General features: G+C 45.7%; 1 protein-coding gene across 3 annotated transcripts in view; it reads left to right on the top strand.

Annotated features, from left to right (window-relative positions):
- The first annotated feature begins 940 nt into the window (after positions 1-940).
- LOC115083464 (zinc finger protein 260-like) overlaps positions 941-23,793 on the top strand; it is a 50,446-nt gene continuing 27,593 nt past the window's right edge. For 2 of the 3 annotated variants that reach the window (XM_029587309.1, XM_029587311.1), the window contains exons 1-2: positions 941-1,085; positions 17,315-17,800. In XM_029587309.1, coding sequence (XP_029443169.1) covers positions 17,393-17,800 — 408 coding nt within the window. In that variant the 5' untranslated portion in view covers positions 941-1,085; positions 17,315-17,392. Of the gene's footprint in view, positions 1,148-17,314; positions 17,801-23,793 lie in introns of all 3 variants that reach the window. The other variant, XM_029587310.1, reaches the window with a different exon arrangement.

The following is a 23,793-nucleotide window of genomic DNA, read 5'->3' on the forward strand; positions in this document are numbered from 1 at the left end:
ATATTTCTTGATTTATGTAAATTTATGGAAATGAAGGCAGGGGCACACACTCTGCCCCCAGTTCTGGACTGTGGAAAGAGACCGAGCGGAGGGAGTGGGACCCCCTTATGCTTACTTGGAAAGATTATGCCCCCCCACCCCCTCAGTACTGCACACATTGGGCAGCTTGGGCTATTGCTTTTCGGGCTCTGCAGGTAAAAACATTTGGGCGGGTGAGTTTTGTTTGGGGCTGGGTGGCTGGCACCTTTTATTTTTTTTTGTAGTAGGCTGTCCTGCCAGCAGTCGCACAGTGATGACTCATGGGCAGCTGCAGCCCCTGCCAGCAGTCGCAGGGTGATGACTCATGGGCAGCTGCAGCCCGTGCCAGCGGTCGCAGAATGATGACTCATAGGCAGCTGCAGCCCCTGCCAGCAGTCCCACAGTGATGACTCATGGGGAGCTGCAGCACCCGCCTGCAGTCGCAGAGTGATGACTCATGGGCAGCTGCAGCCCGTGCCAGCAGTTGCAGAATGATGACTTATGGGCAGCTGCAGCCCCTGCCAGCAGTCCCACAGTGATGACTCATGGGGAGCTGCAGCACCCGCCAGCAGTCGAACAGTGATGACGCATGGGCAGCTGCAGCCCCCGCCAGCAGTCGCACAGTGATGACTCATGGGCAGCTGCAGCCCCCCCCCGCCAGCAGTCTCAGAGTGATGACTCATGGGTAGCTGCAGCCCCCCCCCCCCGCCAGCAGTCGCAGAGTGATGACTCATGGGTAGCTGCAGCCCCCCGCCAGCAGTCGCAGAGTGATGACTCATGGGTAGCTGCAGCCCCCGCCAGCAGTCGCAGAGTGATGACTCAAGGGCAGCTGCAGCCCCCGCCAGCAGTCGCACAGTGATGACTCATCAGAGGCAGCAGCCAATTAGAGGCGGCAGGAGCTCAGATCGGTAGAAAGGGGGGCGGTGTGGGCGACCTGAAGAAGGCGGAAGGGGAAGACGCGCGAGGTCAGGCAGAGGGACCGCTCTCCTCTCCCGCCCCCTCACCTCCTCCTGACCCTGCACTTTCCTTTTCTTAATTGAGGTTGCGATAAAGCTCGGCCCCGGAGGGTAAGCGCTCTCTCTTTCCGGCGCCCCTGTGACGTTTTCTAGCACAAGCAGCAGCAGCGAGGGTGAGGAGCTCTGCACAGGGAGGAGAGAGTGGGGGAGAGGGAGTCAGGGCTTTGAATCGGAATCGCTGCAGCCTGTTTGCTTCCAAGTCATCCATCTTTATGAGCTTCTCTGATTTGCTGCTTTTCCTTTCCCATAAGTTTGGCTTTTAATACATTGAGGATTAAAATGTTAGGATTTGGGGGGTCAAATCTTTGCAAGGAAAATCCCCCACGAGGCCTGGTGGCTTGAGTGGGAGCGTCATCCCGGGCAAGGGAGTAGAGTGGGGTTTAGTCCATGAGAGTCTCAGCTCAAAGCTCACAGTTTTACTTGCAAACAAACACCTGAGACTTTTCCTTTGTGCTCTCTGTGAGCTGTAATTGTACTTTACAGTTATTATTTTGTCATTTCTATTACTCTTTTCCATTTGATATTCCTTATTGGGTGAGGGTCTCTCTCAGAAACCTGAGCCCTGTCCTTTGTGCTCTCTGTGAGCTGTAATTGTACTTTACAGTTATTATTTTGTCATTTCTATTCCTCTTTTCCATTTGATATTCCTTATTGGGTGAGGGTCTCTCTCTCTCTCTGAAACCTGAGCCCTGTCCTTTGTGCTCTCTGTGAGCTGTAATTGTACTTTACAGTTATTATTTTGTCATTTCTATTCCTCTTTTCCATTTGATATTCCTTATTGGGTGAGGGTCTCTCTCTCTCTCTGAAACCTGAGCCCTGTCCTTTGTGCTCTCTGGGAGCTGTAATTGTACTTTACAGTTATTATTTTATCATTTCTATTCCTCTTTTCCATTTGATATTCCTTATTGGGTGAGGGTCTCTCTCTCTCTCTCAGAAACCTGAGCCCTGTCCTTTGTGCTCTCTGTGAGCTGTAATTGTACTTTACAGTTATTATTTTGTCATTTCTATTACTCTTTTCCATTTGATATTCCTTATTGGGTGAGGGTCTCTCTCTCTCTCTCTGAAACCTGAGCCCTGTCCTTTGTGCTCTCTGGGAGCTGTAATTGTACTTTACAGTTATTATTTTATCATTTCTATTCCTCTTTTCCATTTGATATTCCTTATTGGGTGAGGGTCTCTCTCTCTCTCTCAGAAACCTGAGCCCTGTCCTTTGTGCTCTCTGTGAGCTGTAATTGTACTTTACAGTTATTATTTTGTCATTTCTATTACTCTTTTCCATTTGATATTCCTTATTGGGTGAGGGTCTCTCTCTCTCTCTCTCAGAAACCTGAGCCCTGTCCTTTGTGCTCTCTGTGAGCTGTAATTGTACTTTACAGTTATTATTTTGTCATTTCTATTACTCTTTTCCATTTGATATTCCTTATTGGGTGAGGGTCTCTCTCTCTCTCTCTGAAACCTGAGCCCTGTCCTTTGTGCTCTCTGGGAGCTGTAATTGTACTTTACAGTTATTATTTTATCATTTCTATTCCTCTTTTCCATTTGATATTCCTTATTGGGTGAGGGTCTCTCTCTCTCTCTCAGAAACCTGAGCCCTGTCCTTTGTGCTCTCTGTGAGCTGTAATTGTACTTTACAGTTATTATTTTGTCATTTCTATTACTCTTTTCCATTTGATATTCCTTATTGGGTGAGGGTCTCTCTCTCTCTCTCTCAGAAACCTGAGCCCTGTCCTTTGTGCTCTCTGTGAGCTGTAATTGTACTTTACAGTTATTATTTTGTCATTTCTATTCCTCTTTTCCATTTGATATTCCTTATTGGGTGAGGGTCTCTCTCTCTCTCTCAGAAACCTGAGCCCTGTCCTTTGTGCTCTCTGTGAGCTGTAATTGTACTTTACAGTTATTATTTTGTCATTTCTATTACTCTTTTCCATTTGATATTCCTTATTGGGTGAGGGTCTCTCTCTCTCTCTCAGAAACCTGAGCCCTGTCCTTTGTGCTCTCTGTGAGCTGTAATTGTACTTTACAGTTATTATTTTGTCATTTCTATTCCTCTTTTCCATTTGATATTCCTTATTGGGTGAGGGTCTCTCTCTCTCTCTCAGAAACCTGAGCCCTGTCCTTTGTGCTCTCTGTGAGCTGTAATTGTACTTTACAGTTATTATTTTGTCATTTCTATTACTCTTTTCCATTTGATATTCCTTATTGGGTGAGGGTCTCTCTCTCTCTCTCAGAAACCTGAGCCCTGTCCTTTGTGCTCTCTGGGAGCTGTAATTGTACTTTACAGTTATTATTTTGTCATTTCTATTCCTCTTTTCCATTTGATATTCCTTATTGGGTGAGGGTCTCTCTCTCTCTCTGAAACCTGAGCCCTGTCCTTTGTGCTCTCTGTGAGCTGTAATTGTACTTTACAGTTATTATTTTATCATTCTATTCCTCTTTTCCATTTGATATTCCTTATTGGGTGAGGGTCTCTCTCTCTCTCTCAGAAACCTGAGCCCTGTCCTTTGTGCTCTCTGTGAGCTGTAATTGTACTTTACAGTTATTATTTTGTCATTTCTATTCCTCTTTTCCATTTGATATTCCTTATTGGGTGAGGGTCTCTCTCTCTCTCTCTCAGAAACCTGAGCCCTGTCCTTTGTGCTCTCTGTGAGCTGTAATTGTACTTTACAGTTATTATTTTGTCATTTCTATTCCTCTTTTCCATTTGATATTCCTTATTGGGTGAGGGTCTCTCTCTCTCTCTCAGAAACCTGAGCCCTGTCCTTTGTGCTCTCTGTGAGCTGTAATTGTACTTTACAGTTATTATTTTGTCATTTCTATTCCTCTTTTCCATTTGATATTCCTTATTGGGTGAGGGTCTCTCTCTCTCTCTCAGAAACCTGAGCCCTGTCCTTTGTGCTCTCTGTGAGCTGTAATTGTACTTTACAGTTATTATTTTGTCATTTCTATTCCTCTTTTCCATTTGATATTCCTTATTGGGTGAGGGTCTCTCTCTCTCTCTCAGAAACCTGAGCCCTGTCCTTTGTGCTCTCTGTGAGCTGTAATTGTACTTTACAGTTATTATTTTGTCATTTCTATTACTCTTTTCCATTTGATATTCCTTATTGGGTGAGGGTCTCTCTCTCTCTCTCAGAAACCTGAGCCCTGTCCTTTGTGCTCTCTGTGAGCTGTAATTGTACTTTACAGTTATTATTTTGTCATTTCTATTCCTCTTTTCCATTTGATATTCCTTATTGGGTGAGGGTCTCTCTCTCTCTCTCAGAAACCTGAGCCCTCTCCTTTGTGCTCTCTGTGAGCTGTAATTGTACTTTACAGTTATTATTTTGTCATTTCTATTCCTCTTTTCCATTTGATATTCCTTATTGGGTGAGGGTCTCTCTCTCTCTCTCAGAAACCTGAGCCCTGTCCTTTGTGCTCTCTGTGAGCTGTAATTGTACTTTACAGTTATTATTTTGTCATTTCTATTACTCTTTTCCATTTGATATTCCTTATTGGGTGAGGGTCTCTCTCTCTCTCTCAGAAACCTGAGCCCTGTCCTTTGTGCTCTCTGTGAGCTGTAATTGTACTTTACAGTTATTATTTTGTCATTTCTATTCCTCTTTTCCATTTGATATTCCTTATTGGGTGAGGGTCTCTCTCTCTCTCTCAGAAACCTGAGCCCTGTCCTTTGTGCTCTCTGTGAGCTGTAATTGTACTTTACAGTTATTATTTTGTCATTTCTATTACTCTTTTCCATTTGATATTCCTTATTGGGTGAGGGTCTCTCTCTCTCTCTCAGAAACCTGAGCCCTGTCCTTTGTGCTCTCTGTGAGCTGTAATTGTACTTTACAGTTATTATTTTGTCATTTCTATTCCTCTTTTCCATTTGATATTCCTTATTGGGTGAGGGTCTCTCTCTCTCTCTCAGAAACCTGAGCCCTGTCCTTTGTGCTCTCTGTGAGCTGTAATTGTACTTTACAGTTATTATTTTGTCATTTCTATTACTCTTTTCCATTTGATATTCCTTATTGGGTGAGGGTCTCTCTCTCTCTCTCAGAAACCTGAGCCCTGTCCTTTGTGCTCTCTGTGAGCTGTAATTGTACTTTACAGTTATTATTTTGTCATTTCTATTACTCTTTTCCATTTGATATTCCTTATTGGGTGAGGGTCTCTCTCTCTCTCTGTCCCATGTGTGACTGAGGTGAGGGATTCAGCTCCTGTGTATCCTTTGTGTCAGGATCTGCAGCAGTTCAGCTTGTTCTGTTTTCCAATAGATTTTTTTATTTATTTAAAAACATTTCGGGGGGTGGGGGGGCACTCTTGAGCAGTGACCAAGATGGCTGCTTGATCGAGCTGCTCCTCTCTGTTTCTTCGCTCTGTCTTTTCTCACCCGCGTCCCTGAATTTATATACTAATCTGTGTCCGGATATGTCAGGGACTAAGTCCAGGAAGATCGAGGCTGCATTTGCAGTGGTGGCCGGCAATGAATGTTCTAAACAGGACCCCCCCTCCCCCCCCCCCCCAAACACCGAATAAATCTATGACAGCGAAAAACATAGCGGCGGCAGACTTAGTCCTTGCCAAGCTTCAGCAGCTGAAAGATATGCTGGAAAGCAATATGGAGTCTGTAGCTGAAATCCCTACAGATTTATCCACGATGACCCAACAGTTGGCTTCCTGTACAGCGTGATTAGAGGACTTTGAGTCCCAAACCGCATCTCCCCTACTGGCGACTTCTCCTCTCCTGCAACTTACCTTGAAGATGGAGCGCCTCCAGAGAGACCTTGAGGACCTAGCGAATTGCAATCGCAGGAACAACGTTAGAATCCTCAGCGTTCCCGAAGGCCTGGAAGGGACGGACATCAGGCGTTTCCTCTCAGCCATGGTCCCGGCTTGCCTGCAATTGCAGTTTGACCTACCTCTTGAAATAGACCGTGCGCACAGGATTCCAGCCCGGCCTCTTCCCAATTCCAGATATCCGAGGCCTATTGTCTTCAAACTGTTGCGTTATCCTCAGGTACTGGCCAAATCGCCCGTTATCTATCAAGAGCAGAATTTACTTTTTGTGCCTGATCTGGCGAAAAGAACAGTGGCCAAGTATAAAGCTTTTGGGGCGTTTTGTCTCCGCCTGCCGGCCTCAGGCGCTCGCCTCAGCCTCGGGTATCCTGCTCGAATGCGCGTGACATGCCATAACCAAACTAAAACCTTGAGGTGCCTGAAGATTTGAACGCTTTTCTTATATCTTTGGAGACGATGCAGGAGATGGGGACCTGATGTTTATCTTGGTGGCACTTCCTTGCCCTTATCTTGTTTGGCTGCGGCATTCCTTCTTGTGGGATCCTTAAGAAGTTTCTCCATTTAGCCCCCTCACTTTGTAATTTTTTGTCTTTGGGGGAAGTTCTGTTTCTCTGGGACGCAGAGTGTTTCATTTCTCATGTTCCCTTAAGTTTTTTGGTTTTTTTTTCCCCTTTCATCATGTGTTGCATGTCTTCTGGCACAGTTGGATCTTGTTAAGCTCCTGGTTCTTCTTAGAGGCTCATTTCATTTTTCTGCCAAAGTATTGGCTCTGGTTCTCTACCTTTGTCCTCATTGTACTATCTGTTGTTTTTGTCTTTTTACTGGGCTGCCTTTTTAGTTTTTTGGATGCTGACTCTTCCATTTTTCTGTTGTATTGAATGATTATTCCTGCCATGGCTTCTGCCTCTACTTTACAAGTGCATTCACTTAATGTTTATGGTCTTTCCCACCCCATCAAGCGTAAGAAAATTTTGTCTTATTTACATTCTCTTCATGCAGATGTGGCCAATGCTTCAGGAAACCCCTCTGCTTTCTGGAATCCCTTAAATTAAAACAGGCTTGGGTAGGGGCAGTTTTTTTTAGTCCCGCATAGCACAAGAAAAGGGGGGTTGCTATATTATTTCATAAGAAGCTGGATATTCAGGTCACCGAACAGGCTTCAGACCTTGAGGGTCACTGGGTTTCCATTACAGCCACTCTTGGTTCTGACAAATTGCTTTTTTTTTTCAATTTGTGCACCCCTAATGCTGATGAGCCCATTTTTTTTCATAATATTTTTTCTCATTTTGGGGGAGGAGTCTTCTCGTATTGTTGTCTGAGGTGATTTTAATCAACCCCTTGATTCCATCTTGGATAAGCAATCCTCCTCCAAGATCTTCTACAGTAAGATCCATAAGGCGCTTCATAGTCTCATGGATACTAATGATTTGGCTGATCCATGGCGCCTCTTGCACCCTATGGCCAAAGAATTCACATTTTCTTTCTCCTCCTCACTCTACATATTTCTGAATTGATTACTTTTTTATTTTGAGCTCCTTGATTCCTGTTGTACATTTTGCTGTTATTTACCCTTATATTGGTGTCCAACCACGCTGCTTTTTCCATCACCTTAACCCTGTCTTCTCCCTCAATCGAAGATCGCCTATGGCAGTTTAATCCCACTCTTTTGGAAGACGATGCCTTCCTGAAGTTTCTTCAGGGGAAAATTATCGATTACTTTAAGCATAATGATACTCCTGATGTCGCCTCTCTGATTATTTGGGCAGGTTTTAAGGCTACTATTCATGGGGAGATTATTAGTTACAGTGTTACCCTTAAAAAAGCTCAAAGAGCCAAGATTTCTGACTTGCACGACACAGTGGCTCAATTGGAAAGGGACCATATATCTCATCCTTCTACTACTCTTCTTCAATTAGAGAAAGCATGTTACGACGATAACAAACTTCTCAGTTTACATGCTGGGAAGTCCCTTTTCTGTCAGAAAGCCCAATATTATGCTGAGAATAATAAATGGGGTCATTTATTGGCTAATTATTTGAAAAAGAAATGAGAAAAGAGGAGAATTCATGCAATTTGGTCCCAAAATATTGATATGCTATTGTCTGACACTGATATACTACAATCTTTTTGTGATATTTATGCTTATTTATATGTCTGAATCCACCCCCACTGTATCTGCCATTAATGCCTTTTTTCCAGTTATCTTTCCCTACTCTCACATTGAACAGAGAGCTGGTTTGGATCGACCCATCACCGCAGCTGACATAGAACCATAGAAATGACAGCAGAAGAAGACCAAACGGTCCATCCAGTCTGCCCAGCAAGCTCTCTCACTTATTTTTTCATACTTATCTGTTACTCTTGGCCCTTATAAGTAACGTTTTGGTTCTATTTCCCTTCCACCCCCGCCATCGATGTAGCTAGTAGTGCTGGTGCTGCATCTAAGTGAAGTATCTAGCTAATTGGTTTGAGGTAGTAACCGCCGTAATAAGCAAGCTACTCCCACGCTTGTTTACCCAGCCGGTGCAATTCAGTCCTTGTTGGTTGTTTGAATATAAATCCTCTTTTCTTCATTCCCCTATCATTGAAGCAGTGAGCTGTGCTGGATATGTATTCTAAGTGAAGTATCAGACTTATTTGGTTTGGGGTAGTAACCGCTGTATCAAGCAAGCTATTCCCCTGCTTTTTTGTGGATGCAAATCCTTTTTTCCACATTTCCTCTTGCTGTTGAAGCATAGAGCAGTGTTGGAGTTGCGTTAACCGTGTGTATATTCATTGAATAAGGACATTAACCGTGTGTATGTTTATTGAATAAGGATATTAATCTCCAGGTAGTAGCCGTCGTTCCCGCAAGCCACCCCCATACCTCTTCTCTTCATTCACATCCTCTAAACTTTATGGATCCACAGTATTTATCCCACGCCCCTTTGAAATCCTTCACAGTTTTGGTCTTCACCACTTCCTCCGGAAGGGTGTTCAGGCATCCACCACCCTCTTCATGAAGAAATACTTCCTGACATTGCTTCTGAGTCTTCCGCCCAGAAGTTTTAAATCGTGACCCCTGGTTCTGCTGATTTTTTTTGCAACGGAAAAGATTTGTCGTTGTCTTTGGATCATTAAAACCTTTCAAGTATCTGAAAGTCTGTATCATATCAACCCTGCTCCTCCTTTCCTCCCTTCCCCCCCCCCCCCCCCCCCCCCCCATCGAATACAGTTCATTCGGATTTCCACACCTCATAATCATGACTCTGCACTTCCTGGCATTGAATCTCAGCTGCCATATCTTCGACCACTCTTCCAGCTTCCTTAAATCCCGTCTCATTCTCCCCACTCCTTCCACCATGTCCACTCTGTTGCACATCTTAGTGTCACCTGCAAAAAGACAAACCTTACCTTCTATCTCATCCACAATGTCGCTCACAAAGAAATTGAACAGGGCCGGTCCCAACACCGATCCTTGCGACACTCCTTTAAACACCACTCTCTCTTCAGAGTAAGTTCCATTTACCATCACACATTATCTGTTGTCCGCCAACCAGTTTGCAATCCAGGCCACCACCTCTGAACTCACTCCTAAGCTTCTCATTTTATTCACCAGTCCCTTGTGCGAAACCATATCAAAAGCTTTGCTGAAGTCAAAGTAGATGACATCGAGCGCTCTTCCTCGATCCAATTCCTTGGTTACCCAGTCAAAAAAAGTCAATCAGATTTGTCTGACAGGATCTTACCTTGGTGAATCCATGCTGCCTCTGGTCCAGCAATTCTTCGACTGTAGATAGTTCACTATTCTTTCTTTCAAAAGTGACTCCATTACTTTTCCCACCACCGAGGTGAGGCTAACCGGTCTGTAGTTACTAGCCTCTTCTCTGTTTCCACTCTGGTGATGCAGGATCACCACCGGTCTTCTCCAATCACTGGGCACCACTCCTGTTTCTAGGGATCTATTGAACAGGTCACGCAGCAGACCCGCCAGCACATCTCTGAGCTCCCTCAGTATCCTGGGATGAACCTCATCAGGCCCCATGGCTTTGTCTACTTTCAGTTTCCTCAGCTCTTCCCAATCATTCTCCTCTGTAAATGGAGTTACATCTACTCTGTTGCCCTCCAGTTTCTTGTTAACTAGCGACGGTCCTTCTCCAGGGTCTTCTTTAGTGAACACAGAGCTGAAGTATTCGTTTAATATTTCTGCCATTTCTTCACTTTTGTCCGCACGTTGATCCTTTTCACCTTTCAATTTCACTATACCACTTTGAACTTTTCTCCTTTCACTGATGTATCTGAAAATTGTTTTGTCACCTCTCTTTACCTCTTTGGCAATCCTTTCTTCCGCTTGACTTTTTGCCATCTTGATTACTTTTTGTCTCCCTCAGTTCTACTAGATATTCTTCTTTGTGCTCCTCCCTTTGGGATCCTTTATATTTCTTGAATGCTGTTCTTTTAGCCTTTGTTTTGTTAGCCACCTCCTTTGAGAACCAGATAGGTTTCATTTTTCTTTTGCTTTTCTTAACTTTTCTAACATATAGATTAATTGCCTTGGTAATTGCTCCTTTTAGATTCGTCCACTGTTGATCCACATCTCTCGTTCTCCCAGCTTGTCTGCTGTCCAAGGAGGGAAGACTCCTGGTCCTGATGGATATACGGTGGACTTTTACCTGGCCTTTCAGAACTTACTTGTTTCTCATCTTAAATCTTTCTTTACTGCTCTGTCTTCCCATCCTGCTTCCAATTCCTTTTCTCAGAAGCCTGTATCGTGATGCTTCCCAAGCCAGGGAGAGACCCACAAGTCATGTCAAATTATTGCCCCGTCTCCCTTCTCAATACTGATTACAAGGTGTTTGCCAAAATTCTGGCCACCAGGTTGAAAGCAGTTAAGGAGGGTGGGGGAGGAGGGTGGGGGGGGGGGGGGGGGGGGCTCATCCATCCTGACCCGGTTTTATTAAAAATCGACTCATTTCCAGTAATGCCCGGATGTTTTTCTATGTCCAGTAGTTGGCTAAATCACTCTCTATTCCAGTTATAGCCCTCTCCTTGGATGCTGAGAAAGCGTTTGACAGAGTTGAATGGCTCTACCTCCAAGAGGCGATGCAGCGATTTGGTTTTGGGCCCTCTTTTATAGCTTGGGTTCAGTTGCTTTACCATCGTCCTTCTGCCTTTTTATATCTCAATCGCATTTCCCCTCATTTTTCTCTGTACAGGGGCTCTAGACAAGGCTTCCTTTGTCTCCCTTCCTTTTTAATTTGGCTCTGGAACCTTTGCTTATGGCTATCTATAACAATTCAGCTGTTGATGTTACTTTTGGTTCTGCAACTTATAAGCTTTCTGCCTATGCTGATGATGTTCTCTTGTTTCTTGCTAACCCTGTTGCCTCCCTTCCCCATCTCTTTCCTCTTATTGCTGATTACTCCTCTATTTCTGGTTATCATGTGAATTGGCATAAAACTGAGTTACTCGCTCTAAACGCTCCTCGGGCTTTTGTGGATCTTTTGGCTTATCCGTTTCACAAGACTGATAAGGGCCTTAAATATTTGGGTATTCATTTTTTCCAGAGTTGACTACTACTCTTTCATACTGTGAGACGTCACTTTTGACCATGTAACATGAATCTGTTTTATATTGATATCCCCTTCACTTAATGTGGTGGGGTTGTTTAGATTCTGTCAAGATGGCGTTAGCCCCGCGGTTAAATTTTGTTTTGTCTGTGGTCCCTATTTTTTTTCTCTCGTGACTTTTATAAGCATGTCGATCATTTGCTTCCTTGGTTCTTGTGGTGTCAAAAGGCCCCTCGTATTGCTCTCTCCAAACTGAAGGCCGATAAGTGTTGTGTTGAGGGGGTTTAACTTTCCTGCCTTTTATAGTTATTATCAGGCATTTATTCTGCAACAGGGGCATCACTGGCTCTCTGAGCTGTTATCTTTACCTGATTCCCCTAGGTGGGTGCAGTTAGAATGGGACTTGCTCTTTCCTTTTCCCTTGGAGGTGGTCGTCGGGATGTCCTCCTCCTCACTCCCTTAAGGCTCACCCTCTCCTTCATTCCACTCCTAGGGCTTTCATGGAATATAATTGGATCGTGCCCTCATCTCTCCCGGCGTGGGGTTTCCCAAAGCTAGCACCGTTATGGCTTCACCCACACATTTTGGTTGGGGGGATGCCTCTCGATTGGAAACTGTGGCTGGTATCTTACCCAACTTTTGTGGGATCACTCCCTCTTTTCCTTCTCGGATGTCTCATTCCCTCCCTCAGTCTCAGTTTTATGCCTGGTTACAACTTCGTGATTGTTTAATCCCTGCTTTACTTTCACAATTCCACCTCACTGATTTTCCCTCCTTATTGGGCAAATTTTAAATCGCCCATGTGCATAAAATATGGGGGGGGGGGGTTATGCACGTAGCTGGGCCTTGCGCACGCCACGCGCATTTTAGAAGGCCCGGCCGCACGCGTAATCCCTGTTACGTGCTCAAGAGACGGGCCTCGCAAAAGGGGCGGGGAGGGGCATCCAGGGGGTGGGGCTGGAGGCGGCTGGTACAGCGGCTGTTTGCTGCTGTGCCAGAGGATCGCGCGTCGGCAGGCTCCCGGCGCGGGCAACTTATGCCAGCTCAGGAGCTGGTGTAAGTTCGTAATGAAAGAAAACAAACATAGGTAGGAGCTTTTAAGGGGTCGGGGAGGACAAGGGAAGAGGGAAGGAGAATGGGCAGGGGGTAGGGAACTGGGGAAGGCCATGATGTGTCGCCGTGCGAAAATTGCATTCCCTGCACATACCTGGATCAGTCCAGACAGTGGGTTGATCCTCCTGTCCAGCAGATGGAGACAGAAAAACTGAAAGGTATCCTATATCAGGACAGAGCCCACCCTGTGTCCCCCAGTATTTCTCTGTCTCCAGCAGATCCTGCAGTTCCCTTTCTTTCTCAATTTGTCTCTCCCTGTGAGGTCTTTTTTCTTCTTATCTTTGCAGGATCAAGCAAGTATTACCTCTATAATTCTATAAATAAAAAAAAAAAAAATACACAAAGATTTTTCTTTGCCGGAATTCAAAACGTGTGCTTTAAGGGAGACAGCTCTGTCCCCTTGCTCTTGTAGGGTCCTAGGGGGGCTTGCCCCTTGACTATTCAGCCTAGGATTCCCTTCCCGGTGACCTGCTTGTCTGGTTGGGGCGATACTGGTGGTCCAGTCACTCCCCCTCTTTGGCTGCCCTGACCCTGGAGATGTACAATACCTCGGGTCCTAATGAGGGAGGCTTTAAGTTCTCAGCAATTGTTTAAAAAAAAAAAAAAAAAAGGAACGTAAGGCAAACATCAAGCATATTTTCTTCCTGCTCTGAGGATGGGGAAGCAGCGTAGCAGGGTTCACTCGCCTCCTCCCGCTCACTTTTGCAGCCCAGCTCAGCTGATTCCTTTCTCCGCAGCGCCTCCTTTTGATCATGCCGCGTTCTACTTGCTGCCTAGCCTGCGGGGAGCCCGCTTCGCGGCTCTCCCGCAACGGGCTGTACTCCGATTGTCTGCCCGGCAGAGAGGGTACCTCCGGCGGCGAGGTCAGCGGTCCGTGGTCAGGTGTCCAAGCGCATGTCCAGGCCGATTCACTCAAGAAAAACTGCGAGAACGATGGCTATTTTGGGGGCAGGTTTAACAACAGATTCTGGGCGGGAGGATGGAGGTGAGCCTGATTTTGTTAATTCACCGCCAGATTTAAGCCCTTTTCACTCCCTTGAGGGGGTTCCTGACCCTCCTTCCTTAATCCCCTCCCCTATTACCCGGGAAATCAGGCCTAGTTTTTCCACTGAATTTGTGCTTTTAATGCACACATCCTATCTGGCCAGCCTGCAGGAAGAGGATGATCCTTCTCCGGGCCCCCCTCCAGCAAAACTCCCCCGGGTGTCCTCTACGCAACCTCCCACTGCTCTGGATTTGCAAGGCTCTGTCAGGGTCAGAACCGAACCGGGTGTTCCGCCTCCCCTGGACCCCCCCCCCCCCCCCCCCCCCCCGCCGTCCTCTGTCCCTGATCCTGACACTGATTTGTTGCTCCCAAGTCCACCACTCAAGGGTGACAATCCGCGGGTTTTCCATTTGTTCCAAAGGGAAGAACTGGATCCGCTCATTCCCTTTATATTGGATGAGCTGGGAATTGAAGTTCCAGCTGAGGATTCCACCAGTGCCTCTATTCCAGCCAACGTGGACCTGGTCCTGGCAGGGCTTAGGGCTCCTCCACGTACGTTCCCATTCCATCCCATGCTTATGTAACTCTTCCGGGAATGGGAGTCTCCCGAAGTGGGTCTCTGAGTGGGTAGAGCGATGGACAAGCTCTTTCCCCTGCCTGACCAATGTCTAGAGATGCTTAAAGTTCCCAAGGTGGATGCTTCCGTCTCCACAGTCACCAAACACACCACCATCCCGGTGGTGGGGGCCACGGCGTTGAAAGATATTTAGAACTGCAAACTGGAACTGCATCTCAAGCGCCTCTTTGAAGTCTTGGCTTTAGGAGTCCGGGCGACAGTCTGCAGCAGTCTCATGCAGCGGGCAAGTTGCAGGTGGGTTCAACAATTGCTCAGCACCCAGGACCTTCTGTCTGCAGTGGCGGAAACGGCTGTGGCGTATGGGGCTGATGCCCTCTACGATTTTGCTCCAGGTGCAGACAGGGCTATGGTTTCAGCAGTGTCGGCCAGACATCTCTGGTTGCAAAATTGGTCGGCAGATCCCTCCTCCAAGTTGCAGTTGGGCATACTTCCCTTCAAGGGTAAGTTTGCTTTTTGGTGAGGACCTTAAACAGCTTATTAAATCATTGGGAGAGAACAAGATTCATAAGCTGCCGGAGGACCGCCCGAAGCAGTCTTAAGTCCTTTTTTCCGTCACATTCTCGTTTCAGAGGTCAGCGCCGGTATAACAGAACGCGGGGATCCTTCCAAAGAGGGACCTCCACCAGATCCCAGTCCTGGTCTCATTTCTTTCGTGGCCGACTTCCCTTCCGGGATGGTAACCAGCAAAACTCTGCCGCAAAGTCCTCTTCTCAATGAAAAGCAGCCGGCCCATTCCTCCTTTCCCAACTTAGGTGGACGACTATCCCTGTTTCTTGAGGAATGGGTCAAAATTACGTCAGAAAGAGATCTAGGTGTCATAGTGGATAACACATTGAAATCGTCGGCTCAGTGTGCTGTGGCAGTCAAAAAAGCAAACGGAATGTTGGGAATTATTAGGAAGGGAATGGTGAATAAACAGAAAATGTCAGGGGCATTTGTATCGTGCACTCTAATGATTTTGGACGATTTTAAAATTATCTGACGATAATTTTAATCGTTCAAAAACGATTTACATCCCTAGCCTTCAACGAGAAGGTCTTATCGCTGTAAATGGACGAAGTTTACAGTCTGGTGCACTTCCATGTCCATAGACCCCTTCACTTGTTCCACGGTGAGGTTCCTGGACTATCTTTGGCACCTGCCTTAAAACTGCGCCCTCCTGCCCCTGCTTGGGACCTTACTGTGGTTTTGGGATGGCTCATGAAACCTCCGTTTGAGCCTCTCCACTCTTGTGATCTTCATTATCTCACCTGGAAGGTAGTTTTTCTTCTTGCGATCACGTCCGCTCGCAGAGTTAGTGAGTTGCAGGCGTTGGTTACCTACCCGCCTTACACTAAAATTCTGCATGACAGGGTGGTGCTCCGCACCCATCCTAACGTTTTACTGAAGGTAGTCTCAGAATTTCTTATTAACCAATCTTATTATCCTGCCTATCTTTTTTTTTTTCCCAGGCCCCATATAAACTCAGGAGAACAGGCTCTGCATTCTTTGGACTGCAAACGTGCTCTAGCTTTCTATCTAGAGTGCACGTCAGCCCACAGGAAATCCACTCAATTGTTTGTCTCTTTCGATACCATCAAATTGGGAAATCCTGTGGGAAAGCAGACCCCTCTCCTCCTGGTTAGCGGACTTCGTTTCCTTTTGCTACCAGCAAGCGGGCATTCCGCTACAAGACCGCGTGAAAGCGCACTCTATCAGGGCCACGGCGACCTCATTAGCGCACCTCCGTTCGGTGCCGCTTGCTGACATTTTTAAGGCTGCGACCTGGAGCTCTCTCCACACCTTCGCAGCCCATTATTGCTTCGATAAGGCTGGCAGACAGGATTCCATCTTTGGCCAGTCTGTTCTCCGCAACTTGTTTTCAGTTTAGTTACCCAACAGCTTTCCACCGACCCGTTCAGGTTGCCACCCCAGTTCTTGTGCCTGTTGCACGTCTTTGGGTGCATTTGGTGCTTTGCTCGGGCATCCTCAGCTCCGTACTCGCCCATCTGTGAGGACTACCATCCTGCTTGTCCTGTGAGGAAAGCAGAGTTGCTTACCTGTGACAGGTGTTCTCACAGGACAGCAGGATGTTAGTCCTCACAAAACCCACCCGCCACCCCGCAGTGTTGGGTTCGTTTTACGCTTTCTTATTTTATTTTTCGCATATACTTTTACTATAAGACGAGACTGAAGGGGGACCCCTGCTGGCTGCAGGCTTAGTGCCGTGCTGGGCATGCCCAGTAGGTGCCAGTCAAAGTTCCTGAAACTTTGACAGAAAGGTTTTCCGTGATTGGGCTCCATCCTGTGATGTCACCCATATGTGAGGACTAACATCCTGCTGTCCTGGGAGAACACCTGTTACAGGTAAGCAACTCTGCTTTCCTCTATGTGATTTTTTTTTTTGCCCTTTCGTATTTTCCTTCTGGCAGAAGATATGGGAGATAATCTCCCGTATTTTACACCTCGACTCCCCGCTTACTTACAGAATTATTGTCGTTAGGGGGGGCAGCCGTACCTTTTCCCCTTTCTTCCCACTGTAAATTTCTAGCTTTTTTTTTTTTTTTTTTAGTAACCACAGTTCATTTACTTATGTCCTTCTGGAAACACAGTGACTTAGTCAATGAGCTTTTCTGGTGGAACTCTATTTGCTTGTATTGTAAATATGAGAAGGCTGTCGCTATTGAATTCCTCTGCCTCGCATCCTGGGAAGCAGCTAGATGATTATCTTGATTCTGTGAGTGAATCAAGCGCTAGCACATCTATCCGCAATCTGTAATGTGTTCCTTTTTGGCTGAAATTATGTATTTTTTTTCATGCGGCCTTTTTCTGTTTTGTTTTGTTTTTGTTGTTGCTGGTTTTTGTTCTCCTGTCTCTATTTGAATGTTGCTTTTTTGTGTTCTGTTTTTCAATTTTTTGTCAGTAAAATGATTTGAACACACACAAAAAAACATTTCTAAATCACCTATGACAGAAAGCTCATTGTGCAGCTGCTCTAGGGCCTGTTGCCTTATTTCCAGTGTCACGTTTCATACGTTAGATTGTTGCTGGGTGAGGTTTGGGTGTGATTGATTTATTTGGTTTATTTATTTGATTTATATTCTGCTTTTTAGTGCTGTTTAGCTGTGATGGGCTTGATACAAAGGTGCTGAGTGTGTTTTCTGCAGGGTTTTGTGTTACTTCCCAAAGTGCCTGGTACAGGAGGGAGTTAACTCTCCACATTCTCTTTTTCTCTCCTCCTCAGCCCTCCCTGTCTCTGCTGATTATATGGAATAGAAAGGAAACATCTCACCTGTCTCTTACGGAGGTTCCTGTCGGACCCATGGATGGTTTTGTTGCTCCTGGGACTTCATTGCTGGGGTCCAGACCTGCCGGGGTACAGCGGTCACAGTCTGTAGCTCAGACACCTCACCTGCAGCAGTACAGGAATGTTATGAAGACAGCACTGGGAGTTTTCCCTTCACCAGAGCCCGATCCTTCCCTGGTGAAGGCTGTGGCTGATCCCCCAAGATCAGAAAATGTTTCAGGAGTGGCTGTGTCCCTTTTCCACGATCCACTGCAGCCCAGAACTTTGCACGCTTTGTGGATGGTTGTGGTGCGTCTGGAAGCGACACTTAGCAGCAAGTTGGAAAGGATTCAAGGGGAAATCTCCTCGCTGCAGCTGCGCTCAGTGACCCAGGAGAAGAAAATCTCTGCTCATGCTAAACGGCTGCAGGCGCTGGAGAACAAGGTAGCACATTTATTCCCAAATTCTTCTGCCTCCCTTCAAGATCGTGTTTCACTCAGAAGGAAAACTTAGAAGTTAGAAAATGTTTGCAAAAGAAAAAATATTTTAGAATTATCAACTTTCCCAAGGGATAATATTTCACCAGGGGAGATGATTAATAATTATTTAGGGGAGGCTCTGCAAATATCTAAGGAATGTCTTCCTCCAGTTAACCAAATTTCTTTTCTAATGAAAATTAAATTGATAAAGATCTTCTGTCTTTGGTTGCCGATGCACAAATCTCAAGGAAGAAGAAGTTGAAACCAAAAACCAATTTTCTAAACCTCAGTCATTTTCAGCCTTTTCTCAGCCAGGTCACCTCTACACCCCCTACCCCCTCTGTTCCTTTACTGAAATCCCAGTGGTGGAAACAGTAATAGTGGAAAGTGATAGACTGAGGATGTGACAGATGTATCTCAGGAGCTGGGTGGCAATAGGGTTAGAGATCAAGTAGTGTAGGGGTGGCTGACTCTGCTCCTCAAGACCCACAGACAGGCCAGGTTTTCAGGATATACACAATGAATATGCATGAGATAAATCTTCATTAAATGGATGCAGTGCCTACAAATCTATCACATGCATATTCATTGTGGAGATCCTGAAAACCAGGCCTGTCTGTGGCTCTGGAGGACTGGGATAGGCCACCCCTGAAGTAGTGAGTTTGGAGGAGGAGAGAAGATGGGCAGTTCCTGCTGCTTTGAAACATGCTGTGATCGCTCCACTTTTCATAAATCCCTCACTGGTCCTTACCTGTCCTGCCAAATATCCTCCCATCTTCCTCCTCCCTTTCACGTCAGACTACTTGACCTTCCTGTTCACTGCCTCTACCTTGACTCTTTCATCTCAAGCCACTCTCAGTCCACGTCAGTCTGGTTTATGTCCTTTACTTTCCACAGAAACAGCTCCTGCCAAAGTCTCCAATAACCTGTTCATGGCCGAAACCAAAGGCCTTCACTCTGTGCTTATCATCCTTGATCCGTCTCCTGCTTTGACACTGTCGATAGCCATCAACGCCTTCATACTCTGACCTCATTTGGTTCTCTTCTTACTCTCTCACTGCACTTTTAATGTGCCTTCTGCTGGATCCATCTTTTCTGCCATCCCACCATCACTTGCTGCGCCTCAGGGCTCTGTGCTAGGCCCGCTTCTCTTCTCTCCCTATACTAATTCCCTTGGTGCTCTGATCTCATAGAAATATGATGTCATAAAAGGAATGAGAGGCCTATCTAGTCTGCCCATCCACCCAAATAAGTGAGTTTTGCAGTTCCCATCCCTCTCTGAGACCCCCAGTGCTTATTCCAGGCTTTCCTGAATTCACGTAATATGTTTTTCTTCACCACCTCCACTGGAAGGCTGTTCCTTGCATCTACCACCAGACGCAGGAGTAATCCTAAGATTACTCCTGAGTCTGCCCCCTTTCACCCTCATCTCATGACCATTGAAAGAGACTCACCTCCTGTGTCTGGAAACCTTTCAGTTATTTGAATGTCTCTCTTTCATATCTCCCCTATCTTGCCTTTTTTTTTTTTCCCTGGGGTATCCATGTTTAGATCTTTAAGTCGCTCAACATGAGCTTTAGAATGAAGGCCACTGACCATTTTAGCAGCCTCCCTCTGGAGCGACTCCATCCTGTTTCTATCCTTTTGAAGATGCGGTCTCCAGAATTGTTCACAGTTTTGCAAGTGAGGTCTCACCAGGGACCTATAGAGGGGCAATATCACCTCCCTTTTTCTGCTGACCCTTCCTCTCCTTGTGCAGCCAGGCATCTTTCTGGCTTTTACCGTCACCTTAACCACCTGTTTGGCCACCTAAATTTATCAACCTTGCAGTGATTGAGAATATCGTACACCTTAGACTCTAGGCCTTGTAACTTATCTGCTTGCTTGCAATAATTTTCAAACAGGGCTTTACCCTGTCTTCTGAGCAGAGTTTTCTGCTGCGCAAGTAGGAAATGTCTGACTTGCCATATTCCAAAAGATGTAAGGTTGTCATATGATATCGGGTGACAATATCACTTATTGTCATAACCTCACCACGCTCCCCCAGTAAGTGGCCAATCCTTGTTACCCCTTGTGACTTCCAGTCCACAAATGAATTAAAAGGCTTACAGATGGGAAAAGCCATATTGTGGAAAAGGTGTGAGAGAGAAAAATAAGAAGCATTAGCCTCGACTTTATATCTCCACAGTGACCAGACCCGTAATGTAGTTACCAGAGACACAGGCAAGCTATTCAGAGGGTGCCAAGTAGAACTAGGTTGCCACAAGAGAGCCGACTTCAGACAATAGAATTACTTTGAGTAATATATGGCTTGAGTCAGTCATGTTGGTTACACTGTCATGTCTGTCTGTGGCCATCAAATGGTGACCGGAACAGTGGAAGGTGCAATGTGCGAAGAGTGTGTTCTGTCTGCAAAGTCCTCTTGCAAAAATGCACAGGCACCCAGGTGGTGACACACTCAAAGGCTCCTCCAAACCACACACAGGTGCGTACACCCACAGGCATGCCCCCACATAAACTGTTATCGACCAGCTAACCTGAGATAAGGTAATGTTCACTTAGAGAATAGCCACTGCCATTAGCAGTGGTTACATGGAATAGACTTAGTGTTTGGGTACTTGCCAGGTTCTTATGGCCTGGATTGGCCACTGTTGGAAATGGGATGCTGGGCTTGATGGACCCTTGGTCTGACCCAGTATGGCATTTTCTTATGTTCTTATAGACCCCACCATACTCTGCTCCAATAAAATTCATTGTTTATCCTCCACAAACCAGTGGAAATCAATAAGGGCCCGGAATTGTGCTGCTGCAAAGTACCATAGAAGACTTGGTGTGCCCAGACCACCTCTCTTCTTGGGTTGAAATATTTACCCAAGCTACCCGAGGTGGGCGCCTTCACCAAATAAAATCCAAACTTTTCTTTTGCCACAAACGCAAAAGGGCTGCAGACAAGAAGATGGGGGAGAGTGATAAATAAAGAAATCTGGGTAAAATATTCATTTTGATAATGGCTATCTGACCTAGCCAGGAAAAGCATTCTCTGTTCCACTGGTCCAGATCCCTGCCCACCACCCGCAATAGTGGATTATAATTCAGAGCAAGTAAATCATCTACACTGGGGCTGATATGGATGCCTAAATACTTCAGGGAGGAGTTTTGACTGAGATTAGACAGCGTAGGTGCATCCAAATTAATATTGAAGAATTCAGATTTTTCTAGATTGACTTTAAACCCCGAAACCTTGCTAAAATATTGTAATTCTGTTGTAACCCCAGATAGTGAAAAAGATGGCTCGGATATGGTGGAAAGTATGTCATCAGCAAACAATGAGATTTTATACTGTTGACTTCCAACCTCAACCCCCCTGATCCGATCGGAAAGCCCAATTCAGGTGGAAAAGGGTCCCAAACAAAGGGCAAATAAAGGTGATAATAGGCAACCTTATCTGGTTCTACGGCCTATTGCAAAACAGTCTCCATATCTGCCATTCACTTTCACCTGTGCTTCTGGGGAGTCGTATAACTTTTCATCCCAATGAAGGAAGAAAGAACCAAACTGCCTTTTCCGTCGAGTTTTAAATAAAAAGGATCAATGCACCATGTCAGATGCCTTTTTGGTGTCAATAGACAGTAACACTGTCGCTTTCTCCTGATGAACCGCCCATAGCAGATCAACAATCTTTCATACGTTATCTGCTGCCGAGCGGTGTGGGATAAAACCCCCTTGATCATAGGGCACTAGTTGGGGTAAGATCCTGTTTAAGCGCTTCGCCAGAACTTTGGCTTAGATTTTAAGATCCAGGTTGGTTAGAGAAATCGGTCGGTACGAGCCACAAAGGGTACCGGGTTTCGCAAGAACAGAGATCCCCCATCCCTCAGGGAATTGAACATATCATCATCGTAGCAGGAACTTCCCATTGGAATAAAATGCCCCCCTCACCTACGCCAGGAGCCATGCCATAAAAAATTCAAACAGAATCTTAAAACCTGGCTCTTCAAACTAGCATACCCTGAATGACTGACGGCATCCAATAGTATATTCCCGAACCTATAATCCCTTACTGACTGACTCTCCTTAATACATCTACCTCAGCTACCCACCTGTCTCGTCCCTACTTCCCTGTTCCCCTCATCCCACCCCTTCACACCTCCTCCCTCCCTGATATCCTTCTCCCAAGCCTTTACCGCCTATAGTCCTTTTGCTCTTGTATATAGTGATTACTTAGACCCTGTATATAATTATTACTTAGACCTCTTTAATTTTTGCTTTGTATAAAATATACGAATTTCTCCCATATATACTCTGCTTACCCTGCCCTTTTAGATCAGTCTCTGTTAGTCATTAAAATATTGTAAAGCTTGTTGCTATGTTATGTTACACTGTAAACCGAGGTGATGTTGCTAACGTGCCCCGGTAAATAAAAATCCTTTAAATAATAAATAATAATAATTATCAGTCAAAGGGACAACTAACACCTGTGAGAGCCAAGGTTCCTCACTTTCCTCCACCCTCTTCAATATATACCTCCTTTCCTCTCTGCCATTTCCTATCAGGGCACGGTCTCCCGCACTTCATATATGCGGACGACTTTCAGGTCCTCATACCCATTACAGATACCCTGCCTATTGCCATGAAGACCTGGGAATCTGCCCTTGTAGCCATCAGCTCCCTGCTCTCTGACAACTACCTTGCTCTCAATACCTCCAAAACGGAGCTCCTATACATCTCACCCCACTCTAACAACCCAAACCCTCCCATACCGAACACACCTCCCTCCGCCCCCACCCACCACTCCTTCTCCCAACATGCTCGCAGTCTTGGCTTCACCCTGTACAATCACTACAACCTAAAAAAATTCATCACTTCTACCCTAAAAGACGGCTTCTTCAAGCTTCACATGCTAAAAAAACTTAAACCTCTGCTTCATCTTAATGACTTTCACACAATCCTCCAAGCCACCATTTTATCCAAACTTGATTATTGCATTGCCATCCTCCTAGGCCTCCCCAGAAATGCGCTCCAGCCCCTCCAGATGCTCCAGAACTCTGCTGCACGGATCCTCACCAACACCCACCGATATGACCACATCACCCCTGTCCTCAAACACCTCCATTGGTTGCCAATTACCTCATGGATTATGTACAAATCCCTCACCATCATTCATAAATCTATTTAAAACCATGACATGCCCTGGTTCAAAGAGCACCTCCGATTTTGTACCCATGACAGACCTACCCAAACACATTACTGTGCGACGCTGCATACACCCTCGCCTAAACTGACAAAACTAAAGTCTACTAGAGAATGTGCCCTCTCCATCGCTGGGCCTGCCCTTTGGAACAAGATGCCCCCTAGTCTCCGCCAGGAACTGTGCCCAAAAAAATTCAAACAGAACCTCAAGACCTGGCTCTTTAAACAGGCCTACACCTGAACACCTTCTCTCCGCCTCTCTTTAAATACCTCCCAGTACCTCTACCTCGAATACCCTTAATGTCTCCCCCCCAGGTCACTGTGAATTCCCTGAGCACGTTTCCTTCTGTACATATCCCCTCTCAGGCCATTGCCACTCGCTCATGTATGTAGAGTGCATTTTTAATTTTTCGGCCATCCCCCCCCCCCATGCCTGTAATATATGCCCCCCTCTACATAGTTAATTTTCCCCAGTTTTTACATGATTTTTATCCTGTTGCCTCATTTTGTTACTTGTTTATTGTAAAGCCTCTTGCTGTCTTAATTTACCTGTAAACCGAGGTGATGTTCCCAATGTAACTCGGTATATAAAAATGCTTAAATAAATAAATAGTAGCCACTAGCTAGCCCATCCGTTCCTGGTGATTTACCAGCTCCGTGACAACTACTTTGCTCTCAATACCTCCAAAATGGAGCTCCTATACATCTCACCCCACTCTAACAACCCCAACTCTTCCATACCAAACACACCTTCCCCACCCCCCCACC

This window comes from Rhinatrema bivittatum, chromosome 2 (assembly GCF_901001135.1).
Source record: "Rhinatrema bivittatum chromosome 2, aRhiBiv1.1, whole genome shotgun sequence".
Taxonomy (NCBI): domain Eukaryota; kingdom Metazoa; phylum Chordata; class Amphibia; order Gymnophiona; family Rhinatrematidae; genus Rhinatrema; species Rhinatrema bivittatum.